The sequence below is a fragment of the Anolis carolinensis genome, chromosome 4 (genome assembly GCF_035594765.1).
Source record: "Anolis carolinensis isolate JA03-04 chromosome 4, rAnoCar3.1.pri, whole genome shotgun sequence".
Lineage (NCBI taxonomy): Eukaryota > Metazoa > Chordata > Lepidosauria > Squamata > Dactyloidae > Anolis > Anolis carolinensis.
The window spans coordinates 125151267-125178496 of NC_085844.1; the positions used below are offsets into that span (position 1 = coordinate 125151267).

A 27230-nucleotide genomic window follows, 5' to 3' on the forward strand; every position below is an offset into this window, starting at 1 on the left:
CCCAAGCAACTGTGATGGGTTGTGAGACAAAATGCAATGGTATTACCCCCAAGTAACCTATGGATGTGAGAGCTGGATCATAAGGAAGGCTGAGCGAAGAAAAATAGACACTTTTAGACTGTGGTGTTGGAGGAAAATTCTGAGAGTGCCTTGGACCACAAGAAGATCCAAGCAGTCCATACTCCAGGAAATAATGCCTGGCTGCTCACTAGAAGGAAGGATATTAGAGGCAAAGATGAAGTACTTTGGCCACATAATAAGATGACAGGAAAGCTTGGAGAAGACAATGATGCTGGGGAAAATGGAAGGAAAAGGGAAGAGGGGCCGACCAAGGACAAGATGGATGGATGATATCCTTCAAGTGACTGGCTTGACCTTGAAGGAGCTGGGGGTTGGCGACGGCTAACAGGGAGCTCTGGCATGGGCTGGTCCATGAGGTCACGAAGAGTCAGAAGTGACTGAACGAATAAGCAACAACAGTCTTCAGACAGTGTCCTGTGAATAGATATACATAGACACACAACCCAGCAAGAATACAGAAGACCGTTCCTGCTAAGAGATTCCAGGTACTAAGAAAATCTGGCTCAAAGGCACTTGGATTGTTACTGGTGTTGCCTTCCTTCCCACTAGTGATACCTGAGAAAGGCTGATCAAGTTTTTGAAAATTGTTGTTTATACCTCCAGCAGATTAATACGTAAGGCCATATATTTATTATAGTAGATAAGGACAGTCAAAATTAAGTTGAGTGAAGCAGTATTATTAGCCAGAGACTCTGGGCAGAAAGAGAGACACGTCCACATCATTTGAAAGAAAACTGCAGGGTACTTACATATTACATGAAAAAAAAGAAAAATCTTGGCTTTTAGCTATTTTTGATAATAAAAAAACATAAGACTTTAAGAATAATCTACAGAAAGGGAAAAATCATTCTGTTACATTAAACATTAAAATAGCAACATCTCAAAACATACAGGACTGCTGTTCTGTGCAACATCCAATAATTTACCGTATTTACTCGAGTCTAATCTTTTTTGGCTAAATTACAACGCTAAGATTGAGATACGCATTAGATTCGGTAGCATGTCAGAATCACTCACCTAAACCTGTTCTGTGCTGTTGGGCAAGAGATCCCAGATAGGGAGAAGCAACAGTGGTTGTAAAAACACTCTGCTTTATACAGTCAGGGCCATACCGTTTGGAAGTATATTTTACATTGCCTAACATCCTGCCAGTTTTATTTGAAGAACCCGATCATCCAGGATAGGGTAAGATTGTTCCAGCCCATAGATTAGCATTTGGAGATGATAATTGCCAGCCATCTTTGCTCTAACCCTTATAGTAACCAAAGCACTTTGGGAAAATACATGACAGATAGACAGGCTAGTAATGCTTGGCTCCTTAAGATGTTTTGCCAGGATACTTCTCCCATCTCAGTCCAATTCCACAAACATTAAGGCAGCAGCCATGATTGAACATGATAAAATTGAATAAAATTGTAGTACCACTCTGTAGCCAGAACAGAAAACATGTGAGGGAGAAATAGATGACGATAGCCCATTGCTGGAAACCTACAGGCAATGGGAAAATCTTTCTAAACACTGTCAAAGTGTTTCACTGCATCTGGAAAACGGCCTAATCTTATTTAACATTTTTATGGCTAGTGAAATTATCATAGCAAAATACATATTTGTACAGTGTACTTCAATCATTCAAAGCAATTCACTTACTTCAACTCAGTAATCCTTACTACAGGTCAGTATTTAGGAAGCGAGCCCCTGTTGCAAAAGGGGATCTATGGCCTAGAGAACAAGCCCACTGTGGTAAGGTTGGAACAGAGATGACATTTCAAACACGGCGTTTCCATGCTTTTAGCCATAGCTCAACCAGACTGTTATTAGGAGCATGGGATCATAACAAGGCACTTATGGAAAAACTAATGGCTCAGCTCATCAAGAAAAAGCTGAAGTACACTACAATAAAAGGAGTGGAGGGATTGGTGCAGAAATTGGAAAAATTAGTTTCCTGAGAAGCACAAATGTGACAGTATCTGCATGTACCTGTAATGTTATTTTCTTTATGGATCTGACTTAATTTCTTGTTAGAAAAACAGCAGCAAGTTATTTGCCATAGACCGAAAGTTGCCATGGCTTATTTGCAAGACCAACACAGATGTGGACTTGGTATCATCCCCATCCCTCTATTCTGTTATTCCTTCCAAACTCAGGATCAGAGGGTTATGTCCCTGACCCAGATTCCTGAACATTGTCCTCTTGTCCATCGACTACTGATACATACACTCAGCTTAGTTCTTCTTCAACTCCCCTTCTATAAAACTAAATACAGTAGAATCTCGCTTATCCAACATTCGCTTATCCAACGTTCTGGATTATCCAAAACATTTTTGTAGTCAATGTTTTCAATACATCATGATATTTTGGTGCTTAATTTGTAAAATCATAACCTAATTTGACATTTAATAGGCTTTTTCTTAATCCCTCATTATCCAACATATTCGCTTATCCAACATTCTGCCGGCCTGTTTATGTTGAATAAGTGAGACTCTACTGTATATGAAATCACCAAAATTCTGGAAGGTCTAGGAAAATGAAGGACCTTTCCAGACAAGCCCTCTATCCCAGGATCTGATCCCAGATTTTCTGTTTATCCCAGATTATCTGGCAGTGCAGACTCATATAATCCAGTTTAAAGCAGAAAACTTGAGATCAGATCCTAGGATATAGAGCCTGTCTGGAAGGGCCCCAAGACTAAAGCTAAAAGAAATGGAGCCTTGTTCAGATTTGAGAGCTTATCAATACCTATGTAATTTTGTGACTATTTGTAAAACTAAGGATTGTTTGTAGACTTGCTTCTTTTTTATATATAAATGCATTTCTTACCAAGTCAATTTTAACCTATGAATTTTAAACTAATATTTTATAGCTATGATTGATTGTATTGTATATTTTAATCTTGTCTATTTGCTTTTAATTGACATGTTTTAAATTGCTTTATGTTTTTATCTACTGTTATGTTCTTATCTATTGTATAGGGCATCGCAGCAGTCTCCATACATGGGAAAAAGCAACAACTTTGTATTATATTTTTTATATATGTATATTCTAATATATGTATAATTTAAACAATATTTTGTAAATAGTGGTACACTTAGCCACAATTTATGGAAACTTTTGGGACACTCTGTAGGTTAACTCTGTTGTAACCTGTCTCAAACCTTGGAGAGAGGCAGGTAAGAAATAATAAGTATTATAATCATCATCATCTTCATCATCACTATCTCTACTATTGACAACTGTAATAAAGCAATCCTTTATAGAATGGTCATGATGGCAATGATATCAGGATGAAATTAGCGTGAATGAAAAAAAATATTGCTGGCAAGCTGAGTAGCTGAAGAATAGCTAGTGAAGGAAAAGTGGACAATAGGACGTGAGTGAGAGGAGAATGTGGGAGCAACTACATTCAGCAGCAAGTCAGGAGCAAGCGAAAAATGCTAGCCTTTCATAGTGAGATGTTTGCTATGGGGCCTTATGCTTGGCATTTTCACAGTTGGCTGATTAATATATTCCAATGCCCTCACTGTTAAGAATTAATATTTCTGTCTGTTTCATAAGCAATCTTCATTTCTTTATGGCAGTGGCATTCCACAAGCTAATGTCCTTATGCCCTTTGCCTTCGGTCTCTGGATCCGAGGAAAAGGCAATGTTGCAATCCAGGAGAGACTCCCGGAAAAGGAAGAGACGAGTGTCAACACCATTTATGGCACGTATAATGCAGTTGTTCAATGCTTAATACCAAAAATTACAACTAAAGGGGGTTAGGAGGGGAGTTCTGATTATTACTACAGTAGAGTCTCACTTATCCAACATTCTGGATTATCCAACACATTTTTGTAGTCAATGTTTTCAATGCATTGTGATATTTTGGTGCTAACTTCGTAAATACAGTAATTACTACATAGCATTAATGTGTAATGAACTACTTTTCCTGTCAAATTTGTTGTATAACATGATGTTTTGGTGCTTAATTTGTAAAATCATAACCTATTTTGATGTTTAATAGGCTTTTTCTTAATCTCTCCTTATTATCCAACATATTCACTTATCCAACATTCTGCTGGCCCGTTTATGTTGGATAAGTGAGACTCTACTGTATTATTAATACAGTTCTGATTATTATTATTATTATTATTATTATTATTATCAGCTGCGAACACAGCAACACACATGCTGGCTTTATTGAAGGTAGTTTCAAAAAGGATCAGACATTTTGGCTTCCAGTTCAGTAAAAAAAAAAAAGATCAAGGCATCTCTCAATTGAATGATTTAGACTGCACTTCTATATCTAGGATTTAAGAAACTGGGAGACTGAAGTGTTTTTCAGGATATTAATACACTACCAAGCATTGAAAATTTAGCCTTTTGCTCAAAAAGTCCAACACTATGTAGAGCAGTGATTCTCAACCTGGGGTTCCCAGATGTTTTTTGCCTACAACTCCCAGAAATCTCAGCCAGTTTACCAGCTGTTAGGATTTCTGGGAGTTGAAGGCCAAAAACATCTGGGGACCCCAGGCTGAGAACCACTGATATAGAGTGTATTTAATATGGAAAAGCGGTATTTAAAATTATGGAGTTCTATGTCTAATTAATATTGGAAACAGCCATTTAGTTGTTGCTCTCAAACTGGCCACATAAAACAGTCTTCAAGATCCATGTTAAATGTGGATGCCCTGAAAACTATGCTACATTTGCCTGGTGTAATCTGAATACTGTAATCCCAAGTACAGGTGAAAAAATGAAAAGCCCCTCTCACTCCTTAGAGAATCAAATAGTCAACATACACTCTGAAACAAATCTGCTTCCCCTTTTGACAGTCAACAATTTATACTCTAATACAGATATCCAAGCAGAAACGGCATACATGGTGTGAAAGTTGTGATGAAAACATGCCTGTTTTAGCCACTCTGCTTCCCATAATAAAGAGTTCTGTTTCCCATTCTTGATCCCTCACAATGTAACCATGTACCATTCATAACAAAGGCAAAACCCACAGTTTACTGTATTTGCATATCCAAAACCAGAGTACAAACTGATGTTGAGAAGCCACCACAGGAAGCAGGCACAAGCTCTTCTGCTTCTTTCTTAGGCCACTCGGAAGCCCGAGCGGCCCTTGCGATACTTCATATGCACACGGAAGAAAGCATACATGCCTAGCAGACACATGGAGGAGAGGAAGTATAAGACAATACATAAGCTGATGTCTAGCTGGGAAAAACCCACACCTAGGATGTGGAACCACTGGTTCCTTTTCGAGACAACCCCATTCTCCTTTTCAAGCTCCTCCTCTTCCTCCTCCATGGCACCGATGAGGTGCTGACCTCCCCAGCTCTTATGTCTCAGCCGTTCCCAAGCTGCATCAATATCAAAAGACTGCTGGCCCTCATTCTCCATCCGCACAAGGCCAACGTCCCTCTTACTCCGCCTGTTCCTGCTCCCAATCTGGCCTGCCATCTTTAAAGCCTTGCTCTTGTAATGCAGCTCACTGAAGGAGTCAAGATCAACAATATCTTCCTCCAGCTCTTTGGTTTTTGTGCTCATTTTGATAATACTTGGTTTATGCGGTTCTGTCAAGCCTGATCTTTCCAGTTTCCTTGTTACCCTCCCACTCTCTGGCTTCTCTGTCCTCTTCTTGTCTTCCTCAAATTCCTCTTCAACTTGTCTTCCATTTTCTTCTTCTTTGCCTTCCTCTAGTTTCCCCACAACATTGTGATCTTTCTCTTCAACATCTCGACCCCGTCTGATCAGAGGCTTTATGAAATCCAAGTAAATATTGCCACGTGAAAAATGAGCTTTGAAGAACCTCAGGATGGCCCTCTCATCCCACATACGCTTTCCATTGACTATTATCTGGCACGACCAGCACAGATCTTGAGGAGGCCACTGAATCTTGGGGAATTTTGGATCATCACTTGGGGCTCCTAAAAAAGCCAAAGGAAAAGAGAAGTTTAAGATGCTATCTGTTACAAAGCCTAAAATATACCTTTATCTAAGATTCTGACATCTAAGATATCGGTGAGCCATACTCTGAACCATGGATGCTGGCCTATGAGCACAATTTTCCTTCTGGAAGGTGACCAGATGGCATTCAGGGTCATGTTAGAGGTGCTGGCCAATTGGAGAGCAATTGGGGCTTGACTGGCCACCTGCCCTGTCTAGCTGCTGAGTAGCATGCTATATGGACAAGCAGTGTTTGCCAAATGAAAGTAAGTCTGATTTGCTTTTTTGCAGAGTCACATCATAATAATTTGGAAAAAAAACTTGATACATCAAGAAAATATTATATTCTGCTGAAAAATCTCATTTCAAGTGTCAAAACTTTATTTTTCTGTTTTCTGCCACTGAACAAAAGAAGTAGGCTTTTATATCCTTGAAGATATATATTTTTGGTATCATAGTGATACTTCTCAGGTGGTTTTTTTTAGTGTGGAGATTATATGTTGGGTGATAATTGTGACAATTTCTTCTTCAGCCTTTGCAGCCACCTGTGCCACTTAGCAGCATTAGGGGCAGGGGTGATGGAGAGAGGATTATCACCTAAGACCAGGTAGAACCCCTCCTCCAGCAGGCCCCCATGCAACAATACAACTCACACTTCCCAGGAAGCTCTGTGGCCCTCAGGGGATGTTTTTCAGTTGGCACAGACTGCTGTGTGTATATGTATGTATGAGGGCGGAATGAAGAGAAAGAGGAAGGGACAGAAAACATTATTTCAGTGAATGGCCACTCATTTATCCAGGAACATAAACCAATGTACATAACTATCTGAAATGTACGTATGGGTATGTTTGAGGAGGCCATGCGGCAAATGGGCTGAGTGGAGAGAGACAGTGCCTATTATTCCCTTGATTTATGAAGATCTACAACAAATCAAAATATTGTGAGTTCCAATTTAGAGGGGAAAGGAATGATTGATTGGGGTGTTATGTGGTTTCTGGGCTGTATGACTATGTTCTAGCGGCATTTCTCCTGACATTTCACCTGCATCTGTGGCTGGCATCTTTAGATTATCCTCTGAAGATGCCAGCCATAGATGTCAGGAAAAAATGCTGCTAGAACATGGCCATACAATACCACGATTCCAAAATAGAATGATTGATTGGTTGATTTTATATACCACCTTTTTCTCAAAGTGAGATCCAAGGCAGCTGTGCAATACATCTATCTTATCATCTATCTATCTATCTATCTATCTATCTATCTATCTATCTATCTATCTATCTATCTAGAACAGTGATTCCCAAAATGGGCGCTACCAACCCCTGGTGGGCGCTGCAGCAATCCAGGGGAGCGATGATGGCCACAGGTACATATATCTTTCTGTTTAATTGCTATTAACAATTTTAAAAATTAATTTCCAGGGCGCTGAGTAATATTTTTTCTGGAAAGGAGGGGTAGGCCAAATAAGTTTAGGAACCCCTGATCTAGAACAACAACAATAGCAGTAAGAGTTCTCTGACTTTTGGAATCAAGTGGAAGATGAGCTAGAAAATTTTGTTTTCTCTGTGACTGAATTTTTACAAGTATTCAAAAAGAGAACCTGTATTGGTTGGGAATCACAAAGGAAAGCAAATAGTCCTGGATATTCTGGTGGTACAGTAGAGTCTTACTTATCCAACATTCGCTTATCCAACGTTCTGGATTATCCAACACATTTTTGTAGTCAATATTTTCAATACATTGTGATATTTTGGTGCTAAATTTGTAAATACAGTAATTACTATGTAGCATTACTGCCTATTGAACTACTTTTCTGTCAAATTTGTTGTATAACATGATGTTTTGGTGCTTAATTTGTAAAATCATAACCTAATTTGGTGTTTAACAGGCTTTTCCTTCATCTCTCCTTATTATCCAACATATTCGCTTATCCAACATTCTGCCGGCCCGTTTATGTTGGATAAGTGAGACTCTACTGTAAGTCTAAATTCACGGTCTTACTATAGTAGTGCTTGTTAGCAATAACCATGTTCCAGTTCCCTCACTTGCTATGCTGGCCACATAAAACAGACTTCACGATCCATTTTTGGACACACTTTTGGACAGATGGGTGAAATTTCATTAACATTCCATTGTACTTGCTGACAATCTCAACATTTAACCTGCTGGTCTGCAACATGTAGCCACTGAATGTACTGATGAAATTCTGAAGGAGACTTTAGCACATTTGAAATGGTTCATATCTACCCTTGGTTTGAGACGGTAAGGTCTAGGGGCAAGAATTACACAAAACAAAATAAATTTAAACTGCATTGTGATAGTAGAATCTATGGTTTAGAAGTGCAAAGAATATGCTCCAAGACTAGGGAAGACTACCCAAGACACAAAGAATTCCCAAGTAATCAATTATTTTGATCTCTTTGTTAGGCCAATGATTGTGCTTCCTTCCATCCTTTCTCTCTCAGTCCCCCTTTCTTTAATAAGCATCACCTACTCCTCCCCATGTCAGAGGCAACAGGCCCAGGGAACAAAGGATTGCATCTGCGTGAGAGAAACTGAGCATTTGGACGGCTGGCTGTCTTGAGAGAAGGGTCCTCTCAGGGCACGTGTCGGATCTTTAGAAGACAACACGCCAGCCCTCCCCAAGACAGAGAGGATTTGGCAGTTGCATTTCTGCCTAATAGTGCCAGCTGCTTGTTCTTTCTGTGTCAAGGGCTAGTGCTATCCCCTATCCCCGCCTTGTAAGAAATGAACTTTTGTGTCTTGCAGAGGTTAACTCTTAATCCCCCTCCCCTTTGTAGAAGACAGAGCAAGCTGTCTTCAGCAAGGTGGGTGGCAGGGCTGCCTCTCAGGTTTCTCCCCAAAACTGCAGGGTCTTCAGAGGCAAAGCAGGGAGTTATTTGGACCCTCAGAGCCAACAACAAGACATATTGAATGCTTCCTCTACAAAAACCCACCGACAGCAAACAGCCAGGTTTTCTGATAAAAGAAAAGCAGATTGTTTTCATCTGTGGTGAGAGATTCACTTCTCTATCACAGTAAAATAGCAAGACAAAGAATCACATGTTCTATTTTTTAAATCAAAAATTTGGCTTATTATGGGATGACGATCCATTTTCTGAATCAAAGTCCAGCATTACAGCAAAAAAAAAATGGCCATGGAAATCTGGGAGTTATAAGAAATATAATTGCAAGCATAAAGAGAATTTCTATACATGGTAGAATAAAGTGAAAGCAAAACTGGCAGGGCAAGACAGATTAATGCCGCATTGAATTTTGCCATAACTGTAAGCTGCTCTGAGTCCCCTTCAGGGTGAGAAGAGTGGGGTAGAAATATAGTGAATAAATAAATAAATAAATTCCCATTCAATGCAAAATTTTAAAGAAGAAAGTTTTCATTTGCACAATTGTTTGTCACAATGAGCTTTCTCGGGGAAAGAATGTTATCACTCAAATGTATATACAGAGTAGTTGAAACCTGTACAAATTTTGAAACAGTCCTCAACCCAGTGTGCTCCAGGTGTGTTGGAGAACAAGTTCCATCATCCCCAGCCAGCATGGCTAAGGAGCATGTTAGAAGAGCTGATAGAGAAGGTTACTTGACACACAAAACACAGTGGACCTAAACTGTTCAGTTAAGTACCGCTTGAATAGTTTTCTGAGAAAGAACATTTATTCTCAAAATACATAGGGACATTTTGAAAGCAATTTCTCTTGACCCTACTATTTTTGGCTTCTCTTCATATCATCCTGATCCTCCTGGATGGTTGTAACAGGCAAAGCTTGAAAAAGTACTAAGTCTAAATTCCCAGCGGTCATACCTGCTTGGGGATTCTGGGAACAGTAAGCACAAAATTAAGATTGCATATGCCCGTTAAAATAGATTGTGTAACTATATTCCAGGTTTGTCACACAGCTCTTAGCAATATAGATTGAAGCAGATTCAGCAGCACAACCAACGTGCTCATCTCCCTCCTTCTTATTGTGAGCTCAGGACTAACTTGAGGAGATAGGGGATCTTGCTTGTTGTGTGTTTTTTGGGCTGTATGGCCATGTTCCAGAAGTATTCTCTCCTGACGTTTTGCCCACATCTATGGCAGGCATCCTCAGAGGTTGTGAGGTATAGCTTGTGAGAATACTTCTGGAACATGGCCATACAGCTCAAAAAACACACAACAACCCTGTGATTTCAGCTATAAAAGCCTTCGACAACACAATAGGGGGCCTGTCAGCTAATGACTACTCATGAACAATAAACAAATATCCTGCCAGAAAGAGGGCTGATACCTTGCAAGCGGTAATTGACTCTGTTGTGCCTTGACCAAAGCCAAAGTATAGCTCCATCTTTGTTCTTCACTCTGCTCATACTTTCTGCCGCCATGCCTTCAAAGTGCTCTGCACACTCCCGACAACCAAAGAAGTACTTGATATATCCTCTCATTGCAGGAAGGACTTCTGGTGGTGCTGAGGAAACAGAAGATGGATGGGAGAAGGCACTGTTAAAATGAAGTACTAAATGGCTGGTGATGGTCGAGAGAAAGAGATTGTTGTTGTTGTTATTATTATTTTACCCTCCAACCCCACAAACCACAGATATTTCTGTTGTTATATTACCGCAGCAAAATATTGAGAAGCTGCCTTTGCTTAATGTTTCCAAAGTAAAGCAGATTTAAGTCTCTCTCTCTCAATATTTCAGGCATTTACTATTGCTGGAATACAGTATACTGCACATCAGCAATATTCATACTGCCAATTTATAGCTAAGCCAAATGGACTGCTGAAGAAGAAAAGGAGAAGGGAAAGGGACAATTTGGAGTGGGAATTAAAGAGGGGTATCATTTTTCTTTATGAGCTACAACAAAGAAAAAAGCACAGAGTAGGACAAGTGTTTCAGGATGAAGGAAGTAGATGGAGGAAGGATTCGGCACTGCTTTCTCGTACTAAGTTCTCTATTGCAGATCAATTTCCTGGCCAACCTGCACATATTTCACATTCATTGGGGAGTATGCCAAATTGGCAGGCTAGATGGTACATGAGTTTACTGCTGATATTACTACAGGAATAAACTACCACTGTTTGAAAAACTAAAGGGCAACTGTAGCCAGCTTGTTTAGAACCCTATTAAGCACAATTATTTTCCTTCCAGCGTGTTTCTTCTTAACACAAGCAACACTTCCAGTATTCGTACATGCGTCAACTTTGCAAGCTCTCAAAAACTGATTTTGTGCAGTTATTTAGGCATGGTGTTTCGACCCTCTAAACTCCAGGGACTCTTTGAGACATCTCTGTGAGACTGTAAAGTCCTAAAAAAAAAAAAGGGGGGGGGCAGAACAGTGCCAGTACAAAATCCTCCAATTGTGAGAAATGAAAATGAAGCAGTGACCAAGATAACACATACTGCAACATTGTGGTGCCATTTAAGAGAAAGTCATCAGGAAAATGAAACTAATATATCTGAAACAAGACAATGAAATGATGGTAAAGTTGGAACAATTCCCTACCAAGCTAAATATCGTCATACCCGAAACATGTTGATTAGGAATGAAAAAGTTAATGCAGAGAACCAAGCAAGGCTTGCCCTACTCACAGGAACGATAGGGACTGAGCAATGCTTCCTGCACTGTCAGGAGGTGGAAGAGAGTCCAGAGTCCGCACGGGAATCCTCGAAACTCAGGTTTGCTTCCTTGGCATCCTACCCAGAGTGTGTTCTCTGGCAACCTGGCATGGGGAAGCTGAAAGAGACAGTGGGAGTTAAGCTATCATAGGGCAACAAGGCTGCAGTGGAAGAAAGGAACAAACAATTGGACAAAATCTTCCTGGTTGTGATCTGGGGGGTCCTGGGATTTTTCAACAGTTTCGGAGAGACTATGCAGGTGAAGGCCAGCAAAGGTAGATAAACTTCCTCTTCCCTCCTAAGCACCTGACTGCAATGTGCAGCTGGCTGGTGTGAGGACATTCTTTTTTATTCAGAGTAAAATGAATCCAGTGCAAAGAATATAGCCCCCACCCCCAAATAAACACTATCAATTTGTTCCAGTTCTAATTAATTTTGAACACTGCTAAGTTCTTGATAAATTTACAAGTTGTTTGAATTTCCATGCAAGCATTTTATATCTTTCATAGTGACAATTTCATCATAAATATAATTTTATATAGTTTTAGACCATTTAGAACAGTAAAGCAATAAAACAGCTTCTCCTGTTTAATATTGTACTTAATAAAAACATAAATTTCATAATCTGATTTTACAACATATTCCCATTTCTTCTTTTTAAAATGTCTGGATTAGAGGAAATAGCAAGGCATCAGCTGGAGGTGTGTCCAATACATTCTGATTTCAAAAATTATCTTATGGTTACTATACTGCCAATAAATGTCATTTAACAGTCTATGTACAGTAGAGTCTCACTTATCCAAGCTAAACAGGCCCGCAGAATCTTGGATAAACGAATATCTTGGATAATAAGTAGGGATAAAGGAAAAGCCTATTAAACATCAAATTAGGTAATGATTTTACAAATTAAGGATCAAAACATCATGTTATACAACAAATTTGACAGAAAAAGTAGTTCAATATGCAGTAATGTTATGTAGTAATTACTGTATTTACGAATTTAGCACCAAAATATCACGATATATTGAAAACACTGACTACAAAAATGCATTGAATATCCAGAACCTTGGATAAGTAAGTCTTGGATGAGTGAGACTCTATACTGTATATACTTCAACCACGTTATCAGGGTTACTATTTTCCTTCAATGATCACCTGGTAGGTACAATGATAACGTGCATTGCATCTAGATTAATAGAAAGGTTGAATGAGCTTGACTTTATATAATAATAAATAATAATAAAACTTTATTTATATACCGCTCTATCTCCCCGAAGGGACTCAGGGCGGTTTCCAAAGAGTACAAATACAAATACAAAACAACATACAATAATATATAACAAAATACATCATAGATAAAACACAGCAATTTTAGTTAAAAAAACAATAGCAGTGGCAGCCTTCGATCACTTTCCCATATGCAAAACTACACCTTAGAACAGTGGTTTTCAACCTGGGGTCCCCAGGTGTTTTTGGCCTACAACTCCCAGAAATCCTAGCAGCTGGTAACCTGCCTTAGAACATCCTTCCCTCCAAATGCATTGGCTCACATCTGCCAACATCCACAACCAGTGTAACTGGGCAGGCTTTATAACATAAAAATAATTTGGAAAGTCCTAGGGTATTCCATGGTCAGAGGCAAATGACCCAAGTTGAGGGAGAAACTTATCATACAAAAAGTAAAGGAAACAAAACTTCCTCGGTTCCATTCACATACCTCCGGATTATTTCCGAGAGCCTCTTCCCATTCATTTCCTGAAACATTTGTCATTGGTTTTAACCACAAGTCTAGATTGCGAAGATAGTTCATAACTGCAGGGCGTCCAGGAAAATACTGGTGTAAAAATGAAAAAAGAGAGGATCATGAACTTCTAGCTGTGGCAGTGGTGAATGCAAGGAGAGTCAATCAATGAACGCCATATTTGGGCCCATATGTATTCTACTGTTCTGCAGAAGCACAAATTCTAAACAAATTCATGCAGTACATAGTGGATCTTCCTGTTGGGAGAAGTAAGACAAACACTGCAAGCCAAGTCCATCTAAACTGTGTTGGAAGCAAGATTGTTTCTTGCCACTTTAATCTGAGATATCATCTCATGTGAAGGAAAATTTAATTTTTGAGGAATATATTCGTTCACCACTTCAAGTACGTGGCATTTCAAAAACAACTGTGCACACTTTCCTGATCCCTATAAATAATAATAATAATAATAAAACTTTATTTATACCCCGCCACCATCTCCCCAATGGGGACTCGGGGCGGCTAACATGGGGCCATGCCCAGAGCAATACAACATAATAAAATATAAAAACAACATATCATAGCACCATTTAAAATACAATAAATAATAATAAACAGAACATCAAGAAATCAAAAAACAATAAAGCAAGGGCAGGCCGCGTGAACACAGAGATAAAACCCGGAGTGAGAGGGACCGAGGAGTACTCCACTATGGGCAGGGACATTTGGAAGGGGTAATCTAGAGGATAGATGTTCGGAGGGGAGTAATACGGAGATATATAACAGAAATTACTCACCGAAAGCACAGCGGAAGAGCCATGTTTTCAATTCTTTCCTAAAAGCTAACAGAGTGGGAGTTCCACAGTCGGGGGGCCACAGCAGAGAAGGCCCTCTCCCTTGTACTTACAAGGCAAGCCTGGGATATAGGCAATGGTGATAACAGGGCCTCCCCGGATGATCGCAAAGAACGGGCAGGTTTATGGAAGGAGATATGGTCACGGAGGTAGGTGGGTCCCAAACCGTTCAGGGCTTTATAGATGATGGTCTGCACCTTGAATTGGGACCGGAAGATGAACGGCAGCCAGTGGAGCTCCTTAAACAAGGGAGTGAATCTCTCCCTGTAATTTGCCCCTGTTATTAATCTGGCAGCCGAGCGTTGGACCAATTGTAATTTCCGGCCTTCTTCAAGGGAAGCCCCACGTAGAGCGCATTACAGTAGTCCAGTCTAGAGGTAACTAAGGCATGCACCACCGTGGTCAAGTCAGACTTCACGAGGTATGGTCGCAGTTGGCGCACAAGTTTGAGTTGTGCAAAGGCCCTCCCGGCCACCGCCGACACCTGTGCTTCAAGCGTCAGCGCTGAATCCAGGAGGACCCCCAAACTGCGGACCTGTGGTTTCAGGGGGAGTGCAACCCCGTCCAGCACAGGTTGCCACCCAATACCCCGATCTGCCGCACGACTGACCAGGAGGGCCTCTGTCTTGTCGGGATTGATTCTCAGCTTGTTCCTCCTCATCCAGTCCGCCACAGCGGCCAGGCACTGGTTCAGCATCCGAGGGGCTTCCTTGGAATCAGATGGGAACGAGTAGTGGATTTGCGTGTCATCTGCGTAGAGATGGCAACGCCCTCCAAAACTCTGGATGACCTCTCCCAGCGGTTTCATGTAGATGTTAAATAGCATGGGGGATAAGATAGACCCCTGCGGAACCCCACAGGTCAATGGCCAGGGGTCCGAGCAGGTGTCCCCCAGCTTCACCATCTGGGAACGGCCCTCCAGGAAGGACTGGAGCCACTGCAAAACTGTGCCACCGAGCCCCATCCCAGAGAGCCTCCCCAGAAGGATACCATGGTCGATGGTATCGAAAGCCGCTGAGATATCCAGGAGAACCAGGAGGGTCACACTCCCCCTGTCCAGCTCCCTGCGGAGGTCATCCACCAAGGCGACCAAAGCCGTCTCGGTACTGTGCCCAGGCCTGAAGCCAGACTGCGAGCAGTCCAGAAAATCGGTGTCATCGAGAAACCCCTGGAGCTGCGTGGCAACCACCCGCTCCAGCACCTTGCCCAAGAATGGGAGGTTGGAGATTGGTCTGTAATTGTCACAAACCAATGGGTCTAACGAGGGTTTTTTTAGTAGCGGTTTTACCACCGCTTGTTTAAAACAGGATTGAAATGATCCCTGACCCAAGGAGGCATTTATTATAGCCACAAACCACTCCAACAACCCATCTTTGGCCAGTTTAACCAGCCAAGAAGGACAAGGATCCAGAGCGCAAGTGGTCGCCCTCACAGACCCAAGAATCCCCTCCACGTCATCAGGAAGAACAAGCCGGAAAGAATCCCATAAGATCGAACCGACAGGTGCCTCGGTTACCTCCGCTGAAACCACAGTTAAGCTGGAGTCCAACTCACGACGTATCCGAGCAACTTTGCCTACGAAATGGTGTGCGAACTCGCTGCACCGAGTTGCCAAGTCATCGAGAAGCTCCTGGGTCTCAGGGGGCCGCAGGAGCTCCCCAACAACTTGGAACAACTCCGATGGCCTATTGGCCGCAGACGCTATGCGGGCAGTCGTGAAAGCTTTCCTGGCTGCCCGCAGAGCCACGGAGTAAGCCTTAATAGCGGCTTTAGCCCGTGCTTGGTCGGACACATCCTGAGATTTCCTCCAGATGCACTCTAGTCCCCTCCTCGCACGCTTCATCACAGCCAGCTCCTCAGTGAACCAAGGGGTAGACGTGACTCTACGCAGCGAGAGGGGGCGTTCGGGGGCGATCGTGTCCAATGCCCTTGCCAGCTCACTATTATAGCGATCAGCCAGGACATCGACAGGATCGCCAGTCTCCAGAACAGGAAGATCCCCAAGAGACCTCAGAAGTCCATCCGGATCCATCAGCCTCCTGGGGCGGACCATCTTAGTGGGTCCACCACCCCTGCGGAGGTTAGAAGACACGGCGAAACTTAGACAGATCAGATGATGGTCAGACCATGACAATGGAAGGATATTTTGTTCTTCCACTCTGACTGTCCCACCGTCCACAATGAATACAAGGTCCAACGTGTGTCCCGCCTGATGTGTGGGCCTAGATATAACTTGAGTCAGCCCCATGGTCGTCATGGCAACCATGAAATCCTGAGCTGCACCTGTTAATGTGGTCTCAGCATGGATGTTAAAGTCTCCCAAAACAATAAGTTGTTGGGAGACCAAGGCCGCATTAGAAACTACTTCTGCTAGCTCAGACAGGGAGACTGCTGGGTCGCGGGGTGGACGGTACACCAACAGAATCCCCAAGCTGTCTCGGGCTCCCACCTTCAGCAGGACACATTCAAACCTCGTAGATTGCGGAACGGCGCACCTGATCAGGGCGATGGACTGCCGGAAGATCACCGCGACTCCTCCTCCCCGCCCCTCAACCCTGGCCTGCTGATGAACCCCGAAACCCGGTGGACACATCTGGGTGAGATTTACCCCACCCAGTTCATCCAACCATGTCTCGGTAATACATGCCAGATCCGCCCCCTCATCCAGGATTAAATCCTGGATGATAGCTGTCTTACCATTGACGGATCTGGCATTCAGAAGTAGGACCTTAAGGCTGAGGGGTCTGTCCTGAAGACTACCACACCTATTCCTCTCCAGGGTCGCAATAACTCTGTTGCGCTTCTCCCTGGGTCGTTGGTGACCGTTCTTCCTTCTCCCCCACACCACCTCAATGGGGCCCCACCCGTGAGAACCCTCTTCCTCCTGAGAGATTGGTTGATTGAGATTGCCATTTGAAAGGGCTAGTCAACTGTCCTGGGAGGAAAGGCCTCCAAGTGTACTTGATTGTTTAAAAGAGAGGCTTATCTCGGCTGGTATGAGAGAAGAGGAGTCATCTAATATGATAACATCATCTAACGTGGGAGGGGGACTAGGCACAACTAATGACTGATGGCAGGGCTGGGGGGTAGAACAGACATAGCTTGATGTTGGGGACACCTTGTAGATACCCATTTAATCACTAACAGCAGAGCCACCCAGACTCCCAAAATTATGCTCCAAATTTTTTTTTCATCCGAGCAACCAACCATCCTGGGCAGTTAGTTGAAGTGGAAAGGATCTATCACCTGTTTGCTTATTTACTATGATATTGTTTAGTAAGAATTATTGTCTAGCAGAACCATAGCCACAACCAGAGATGCTAAGTAGAAAAAGAGAACTGGGTATCATTAGAATAACAAAGGCACTTCATTCCAAATCATGAGATAACCTTAGGAAAGCCTTTTCATGCAGTTGTTAAATCTTCACTGGTTATGCTGTCTGGGAATTACGGTAGCTGTAGTGCAACACATTCCCCAGCTCTGCATTCAACTATCTTTCTGCCACTCTTGTGGCCTATCCAGCTGTTGCCAGCATCCAAATATAGAAAACATGGAGCTGTCCCAAGTGCTTTCTGGCCGCTTCTGGCTTATTTGACCAGTGCTTTCCAGTGGTTTCTGAAGGATCCATGTCCAAATTCATCCTGTTGCTAATACCAGGAGATCATCCCTCCCCATCTGTATTCAAGATGCTGCTGTAGCAAACAAGCCACCCCTTGTGGGCTAAAAGCCAAGATCCAAATCTTGACCATAACTCCAAAATAGTCTCCAAGGAACACGTAAAGCTACTTTGACAATAAGTCAACTTAAATCCGATTAGCATCAGCACTTTAAAACCACAAACACTCTGGGGAAAGGGGACCAAAACGGGGGTAGGACAAAGAGAGGAAATGTCAAAGAAAGAAAGACAGGCATGGGGGGGAGGGAATAAGCTGGATGGGAGAGGGGGGCAGGAGAAGAAATAGGAAAATTGATTGAGAGTGTGGATGAAAAGAAGCGAGGTTTCAGAGCCCTTTGCTCCTGTTATTAATAGAGCCTCTATGGAAACACCAGGTGGGCTTCCCAATCAGGAAGTGCAAGCAGTTCTGAATGAGTGTTACCACTAACTTTCAGAGGTGGAACCTAGAGAAATCTGCTTGCATTTTATTGTATTTCATTTTATTTGTATAATGCTTTTCAAGAAAAGTGTAGGTGAGGATTGCGTACTTTTCTGGGGTACACAAAATAGTCTTACATAGATTCCGACTAAGCAGGTACATCAGACATCTGGTGTATCTGCTTTGACCCAACGGTACAAACGTAATCATCAGTGGGATAAAGACGGAACACCTCAAGTAAGAATCTCACTCTACACGTAACACTAGTTGTTGAGGCAGTAATCCTGCTCAATAATAAGACACTTCAGACAGAGACTAACTACCTTTCTGCCATACTATCACTCCACTGGCACCAGCTTTTCTAAGTCCTGCCCACTGCTTTCATCAACCTTCCTATCTTGGATGCTTTGATGCTGAGGATGGGACACCTGCTTGGATCCTGCAAATGCAAAAATGGAACTTGGACCTTGCAGATAGAAAGGTGAAGGTCTCCAAAATCCTGCATCTGCTTTGGATGTTCAATAGCCATAGCAAGGAATGCACATAAAAGAGATGCAACAAATTACTGAGACTGTTGGAACCATGAGTTCCAACAGTAGGATTCTGGTCAAATGGCTCCACCTAGTGACCATCATGTAGCAGCACATTTAATGCTAGATACAAAATTATTTCACATTGTGTTGTGGAAGGCTTTCATGGCCGAAATCATTGAGTTGCTGTGAGTTTCCCAGGCTGTATGGCCATGTTTCAGAAGTATTCTCTCCTGACGTTTCACCCACATCTATGGCAGGCATCCTCAGAGGTTGTGAGGTGTGTTGGAAACTAGGAAAGTGAGGTTTATATATCTGTGGAAAAATGCCCAGGGTGGGAGAAAGACCTTTTTGAGGCAAGTGTGAATGGTGCAATTGGCCAGGTTGGTTAGCATTTAATGGCCCTGCAGCTTCAAAGCCTTGATGAACCAACCCGGACACTGTTAGAGCATGTAAAATCAGTTGGTGAGTGTGGTTAACAGAAAATGCAAAGCACAAAGCTGATCGGTTGGACTGCACTTGAGGAGCTGACTGAACCTGGGAGTTTTGGTAACAGTTACATATAATTTTCCATACAGGAGCTTACCAAGGGAGGTTTGCTTCTGAGCTTCTGAAAGAAGACCATTTACATGGACATCTAAGGACTATTTGAATCTCTCTCAAAAGACATTGTCTGAGTCAATGCAACTTTTCATATGACTGTATATATGTTGCTCTGCATTTTGAAGAGTAAACTTCTTGTTCTTTACTGAACATCTGTGCGGCATATCTTATCTCTGGCAAGACAGTGTGTGGACTGGCCAAACATGAACTACCTGTGATTTTCATTCTGCCAGACACAGCATGTTATCTGAGAACACAGAAATGCTGAACCACTCTAACAACCACCACATCAGACTACACAGTGAAGCCGTTGAAATCCACAAGTATGTGGACAAGTTCAACAGAAAGGAGGAAACAATGAAAATGAACAAAATCTGGCTACCAGTATTAAAAAAACTCTAAAATCAGGACAGTAAATATAGAACACACTCAGAAGACAGGGGAATTCCAGACAAGAAACAATGAGGGCCAGTTCACACCTCTCAACAAAGGATTCTCCCAGGCAGGAAGCAGTCAGGTTTCGAAGCTGCAAGGCCATTAAATACTAATCAAGCTGGCCAATTGCAACATTCACACTTGCCTCAGGAAGACAAAGAGTTCTTTCTCCCACCCTGGACATTATTCCACAGATATATAAACCCCACTTACCTAGTTTCTAACAGATCTCACAACCTCTGAGGATGCCTGCCATAGATATGGGTGAAACATCAGGACAGAATGATTCTGGAACATGGCTATACAACCCAGAAAACTCATAGAAACCCAGTATTTCACATTGTTTTTGTAGAGGTGACGCTGTATTGTTTCATTATTGAAATGAGAGTATGTGTGAAAGTCAGGCAATACTTCAGAAACTCTCTCTCTCTCTTTATGTGAAACAGAAAAAGCTTCTGCAGATGAAAACCCACTACAGCATACGTTCCAATTCACCAACGCTACAATAGGACATGTTTCATGTTTTGAAGATGCACAAATAATTGTTAGTAGTTGCTATGTTATTCAATTAAATTATTAAATTTATAATTTCCTTAAGCTATACACAACACTATTCTCTAAACTTAGCTTTGCAAGAGGTTAGTTGCCAGAATTAAGGAGAGAATTTGCTATTTTATTACAAATTCTCATCTTCACAGATGGTACTCCAGCATTCAGTTCTTTATCCTGAAAACTTTTATCAATTTTGCAATATCATTTCGCTTCCCAGGCCATTTTAGACCCAACACGAAGTTCTGGTTGACTTATTCTGGCATGAAGAGAAAGGGAAAGGGAAAGAGGGGGGGGAGGCTCCTAGACTTACAACAGACACGGGTGGGGTAAAATATATGCCAAACATGTGAATGGGGGACACATATTTTAAAATATTTTAAAAGGGGCTCTTAAAAATACTATGAAGGGCCAATATAGCTCTTCACCTCCAATATTTACTCATATCTCCCTTAGGACCAGTTTTCTTATTGTGTTTGAATCATGGGAGCTTCTGGAATGATAATGTCCAGGTTTCTTTTGTAATGGAAGAAGTGCTGCAATGGCAGAAAAAGGTGTGCCGCAGCAGCCTTCATGTCTGCAAATGGAATTATGGGAAGGAATCCTTAAAACTCAAGGAGAAACCAAGATGTTTCCTGGCCCCAATGGGAGAAACATCTTCCTCGGGCTTTCTGGCAAATTTCCCACCAACGTCTTTGAAAGCACGTCATACCAAAGGTGTGCCCCACCACATTGTATAAGAATGGAAGAGATCCTATAAGAATAGTTTCTGTAGCACACCCTGGAAACTATTGCCTTCCTAAACAGTCACCTGGCCCCAGCCTAGGCATGACTTGCTTTGAAGCCGATTCAAATGGGGTTCAATTGTTCGAGTGTCTTCAAGTCATTTCCAACAAACAGTGACTCTATTATGTTGTTTCCTTGGCAATATTTGTATAGAGGAATTTTTGCTCTTGCCCTCCTTTGAGGCTGAGACAGTAAGGACTTGCCCAAAGTCATCCAGTGAGATTTCCATGACTGAGTGGGGATTTGAACCCTGATCTGCAGAGTTGTAGTCCATTATACTACACTGGCTGCACCCGTGAGCTTTCTCTTACATTTGAGATAAGAAATTTTTTTCTTCTGATGATTTACTGATTCCTACAGAATGCAAGTCAGGTTGTTGCTGAGAGTAAGAGCAGCATTTCTGGGTAGCATAACCTTTCTCTCCCTCTTCAGAAAACACAGAAAAAAAGAGAAAGGGATTCAAAAGGCCCACAGAATCCAGTATGGGTTGTATGTGTTTTCTGGACCACAGATACACAAATCCGGCCCTTAATGATACCAGTATCTATAGATTTGAACAGAAAATCCATCTCAGGAAAGTTTTTGAGCAAATAAGTCATTTTCAAGTTATCTGTAGTCAAATGGGTATCGGAAGACTTGGTCCAGACCAGGCCACATTGGAAGTATATAGGAATACAGTTAACCCTGATCATTCTGAAAAGCTATGAACTAAACTACCTCAGGAAACTGATTTTATTCAAAATAGACAGGTTAACAGTGTACAGATTGCAGCTTTTTCTTTGAAAGAAAACAGCACACTAAGGATGGAGTGTTGGAGTTAAAACAAAGTGAAGAGCTTTCATATAACTATTAAAATGAAATAGTTGCAAAGTGGATACAGTGCGGCAAGGAAGATGGGCTTCAGAGCACACCCTGAAGGCCTTGTAAACCTTACCTTAACCAAAAGATTCACATACTGCTTCAGTACAGAAAGCCGCTCCTTGTCAAGATGGCGAAATCTTGCTGCTTCCACCCGTAGGGTATAAAGTATCGCAGACTCCAAGTCAGCCATATACACCTTTTTCCTGCAGCAAAAAAATGAATATAAAGAAAGCCAGTTAAATTCAGCAACAATATCACCACAACAATATCAAACTATAAATGGTAACCCTGGGGCAAAAGTCACCCTTTGGACACTAAAGGGAGCTCTTTAACTTGGCTAACATCCAGCCAGTGATAAGGGTACCAAACTCATATGGGGGATCAATAATCATGCAACTCAGACACAGTGGGAAAGGCAGCAAACTTGTTGGAAATAGCAACGTTCTACAAGCCTCCTATACTAGTTATTTGTTATGTAAATGACAAAGACAACCCAGACTGTTATATGGATAAAGTAGGAGGATATTGGACGAACGGATTTTAAGCATATGTTTTGTGTTTATATTTTATACTGTATTTAATTGGTTGTAATGCATTTTTATATGTTGTTGCTTTTAATGATGTGTCGGCATCAAATTGTTGCCAATTGTATGGCGCCCTGAGTCCCTTAGGGTGAGAAGGGCGGGATAGAAATATTGGAAATAAATAATAATAATAAATTATGTATATAATTGAGATTGCAATGCTTACTATATTGTATGTTTATATTGGTATGCAGTTTTCCCCTTAATTCTATGTTGTTTGAGGTTGTGGGAGGGACTACAGATCATGTGACCAGATCTGGGATTATTCAGACTAAGACTACATTTTAGAAATCAGTGCAGTAAAGTAGTCAGTTTGCATTAGAAGTTAGTTGAGTACAGTATGCATAAGAAGAGAGTGTAAGTCTGTATGTAACAGAGAAGAGACTGAAAAAGAATAAAGAACAGACTGTTTAACTAACTCTGAACCAATAAGCAATGTACCTATATGCTGAATACATGAAGTTTTGTAAGTAAATCAACTATGTTAAGTTTTAACAAAGACTACTTATTTTTGGTCTCTTGAGAGCATGATTTAAAAGCAATATATTTTATGGAGAATAGACTTTTTGCGACAATGGAAACTGCTATATATTTTATGCATTGGCATATCTTTGTTCCTAACAAGTAAAAAACAGGGATATCAGTCTAAACAACTGAGAAACCTAAATTGCCTTGCATGAATACTAGTGGATATTTACCACTAAGGAGAAGATTGACTCAAGAGTGTTTTTAACTCTTCTCAGGAAGATCATACTTTACAAAAAGATTGTAATTATTACAAACTAGCTTGGGGACCCGGCGGTATCCTACCATAACTAAGAGGTTACTGAAAGCACTTTAAGGTAAAGGTAAAGGTTTCCCCTGACATTAAGTCCAGTCGTGTCCGACTCTGGGGGTTGGTGCTCATCTCCATTTCTAAGCCGAAGAGCTGGTGTTGTCCGTAGATACCTCCAAGGTCATGTGGCCGGCATGACTGCATGGAACTTCGTTACCTTCCCGCCGGAGCGGTACCTATTGATCTACTCACATTTGCATGTTTTTGAACTGCTAGGTTGGCAGAAGCTGGAGCTAACAGCGGGCACTCACTCCGCTCCCCGGGTTTGAGCCTGGGACCTTTTGGTCTGCAAGTTCAGCAGCTCAGTGCTTTAACACACTGAGCCACCGGAGGCTTTGAAAGCACTTTACTGCTTGGAATAATACCATTTTTGGGATTATAACTTTCAAAGCCTCCAAGGATTCTGAGAATCTGATGTGTAGCTTTCTACATGCTGTGATGGCTTAAATACACAAATACACTGAGAGAAAGAGAGAAGGCTGCATTCAATTGTGCATTCACACCATTTCCTCTACATACTTGAAAGTGGTATACGCCAGGAACAGTTTCCCCATCTGTCAGAGAAAGCTCTCATCCCACAATGATCTTCCACCAAAACCTTGTTCAGCTACTATTTACCATCATAGGGCAGGTTTGAGCCCTAGGTTCAGAATGCCAATTTCTTAGCCTGAAGACTTTTCTTTCTCCATTCCACCTGGCCATGTGGTTTACTGATTTTCTTCAGGGCCTAAATCCACATGTGATAGTTGTCTCTGACCACTGCAAAAGTACTATGGGAATACTGGAGTACCACTAGATCAGAAGCAGTAGTCAAGGGACTAGAGGCAGCTCTAAGATGTCTCTCACCTGTCTGCTACTCTCCAGGGTACAATGGTGGACTTTGGTTCTACAGTGGGGGGCACAGTAGGTCTGAAGGAGTTTCCTCGAAAGACGTTGGGTAGACTCTGCAGGAAGCTTCTGTAAAAGGGTCTGAAATCAGCATTTCTGGGAAGGAATGGAAGGAAAGACATGTGTGAGACAATGGCTCATTTTACCCTTTTGGTCATCATACAACCCCCTTAAGTTACCCAAAAATCTGTTCTAAACCAGAAACAAGAGAAATGCAAGAGACATCACAAAACAGGCTATATGTTTTCACACAATAAAACATATTACTATGCCAAGGAAACCTTAATTTTGATCCAAAAGTGGGCTACTGACAGTTTATTGCCCTACCCATTACCTAAGATATCTTAAGGGAAATCAGAGAACATGCAGATATGGCTCAGAATGATATCAAGGGATGCCAGAGTGATGCTTTATCCACTCCAATTTTAGATTACTGAATCTGAAGATCTTACATCAGTCATTACCTTTCCCAACTTGAGGCCTGAAGATCTTGCTGGACTACATGATGACCAGAATCCTACTAAAGGATTATGGGAGTTACAAACCACCATCATCTGAAGTCCTTCAGCCAGGAAAGGCTGTTTTAGTTTGTAGCTACTATAGCCTCAGTGCTGTATCTCCTTGCCTCCTCCCCTTCACATTGGTTTGGCTATGTCTGCATTAATGTGCATACTGGTTGTCCAATAATAGACAGAAAGTACATGCCAAGCATATCCTCATGCAGAAGGTATATTGCTCTTGTACCTGGCAGTTTTTACTGTAACATTAATAAGGCTGTCCCATCTATTTTTCTGCAATTTCATATGAAATGTTGTATCTGTACAATGGCATCTGATTTTCAAGAGCATTAATATGTCCATTTTTGACTTGGGCCAACTCCGAGTCATGTCCAAACCTAATATGGAACTATAGTCAGGATAAAATATGATATGTTTAAGGCTGTGGGATATTGGCAAAAAAGGCAAGGTGTAGGAAGATAGACTTATTTGAACTGTGGTGTTGGAGGAAAATTCTGAGAGTGCCTTGGACTGCAAGAAAATCAAACCAGTCCAAACTCCAGGAAATAATGTCTGACTGCTCACTGGAGGGAAGGATATTAGAGGCAAAGATGAAGTACTTTGGCCACATAATGAGAAAACAGGAAAGATTGGAGAAGACAATGATGCTGGGGAAAATGGAAGAAAAAAGGAAGAGGGGCTGACCAAGGGCAAGATGGATGAATGGTATCCTTGAAGTGATTGGTTTGACCTTGAAGGAGCTGGAGGTGGCCACGGCCAAAAGGGAGCTCTGGCGTGGGCTGGCCCAAGAGATCATGAAGGGTCAGAAGTGCTTTGAATGCGATTTCCTGCTTCTTGGCAGGGGGTTGGACTGGATGGCCCATGAGGTCTCTTCCAACTCTACTATTCTATGATTCTATGATTCTATGAACGAATAATCAATAAATAGATGTTATGAGGAAGGGGGAGCAGAATGTTTAAGAAAACAGCTTTTTAAAGTTCAGATGATTATAGAAAGATGCTGGGAACCAGCAGACAATGTTTGCAAAATATTAAAATAAATACGACTTACAAGCAAGGCATACATGAACAGAGAACACCAAACAGATTTATGCAAAGGCAACAGAATTTGCATTAATCTTCCTGCCTTTACAGCATATTTCATTTTCCAGGCAACAATGAATGGAATCATTCATGCAGATTCCTAGCACCCAGCTGTCACCCAAACCAGTCTGACACAAATGAGGAAATGTCCTGTACTTAAACATGCTCACTACGCCTTTGGAAAAACTGATGGTCATTATTATTTACTTCATGTTACAAGAGAAAGAATCAACATCTCATATAATCAGTCTCACATTCTCTGGATGTACTGCACCTAAGCATAATAATAATAATAATAATAATAATAATAATAATAATAATAATAATAATAATAATAATAATATACTTTATTTATAACCAGCCCTATCTCCCCAAGGGGACTCAGGGCGGTTTCCAATGAAAGTAACAAATTGGCCAACATTCAATGCCAAAAAACAAACCAATAACAAATCAAAACAGTGGATAAACCATCTTAATATAAAATTATAAAACAACCAAGAAATAACCAAAAACTTTTAACATAAATAGACATGACATAGCATAACACACACATTTACAAAATAATAAACTTCTTAAAAGTTAAACAAAAAGGCATTACAAGCCGTATGTTTCCAACATCCAATGGGCTGAGGCACACGTCTAGATATCTAGACGCGGATATATAGAGCTGTTCTAGTCCTCCTCCTTTCCGTAAGCTAAAGTGCATAGGTGAATAATCACATGCTCTTTTTATTCTTTGTCACTTATTTTACCTGACTCTTCCAAAAAGTCATGGGCTTAGAAGTCATGAATCTGCAGTGGTGTAGCTAGCTACTTTCTCTTCGTAGTGAAAGCACAATGTTATTGTTAAAAGTAAGTAACTGATCAAGTGATTATGAAGCCATTGCTGTCACAACGTATTTCAGGATACAGTACTTTTAAAAGTTGCTTTTCCCAAGGGCATTTTGGAGGCATTTGGCCAGGAATTTTTTCAACTTTCATGCTAGTCTTTGATCAAACCTAAAGCAATAAGCAACCCTCTGTAACAAACAATACATGGAACACCAAATGTAACCTTCCCAGCTCCGCTTGATGCCTGTGATAGCTGGCATGCAGGATCAAAAGAGGACAAACTGCAAACTTAGCCTTCACCACTCATTTATCTGCAGGTAACGTGACTCAAGGAAGGATACTCTGATGCCCCTGCTGGGAAAAAGCTATGCCTCTAGCAACACAAAACGGCACTGAATGACCTGTTGAG

General features: G+C 41.5%; 1 protein-coding gene across 2 annotated transcripts in view; it reads right to left on the reverse strand.

Annotated features, from left to right (window-relative positions):
* Positions 1–1637: 1637 nt before the first annotated feature.
* The window catches only part of qsox1 (quiescin sulfhydryl oxidase 1), a 105726-nt gene continuing 80133 nt past the window's right edge, over positions 1638–27230 (reverse strand). For both annotated transcript variants that reach the window (XM_003219833.4, XM_016993010.2), the window contains exons 7-12: positions 24348–24485; positions 22156–22285; positions 13347–13463; positions 11603–11747; positions 10303–10479; positions 1638–5996 (exon numbers count right to left, since the gene is read on the reverse strand). In XM_003219833.4, the coding sequence (XP_003219881.1) occupies positions 5161–5996; positions 10303–10479; positions 11603–11747; positions 13347–13463; positions 22156–22285; positions 24348–24485 (1543 nt within the window). In that variant the 3' untranslated portion in view covers positions 1638–5160. The remainder of the gene's footprint in view (positions 5997–10302; positions 10480–11602; positions 11748–13346; positions 13464–22155; positions 22286–24347; positions 24486–27230) is intronic.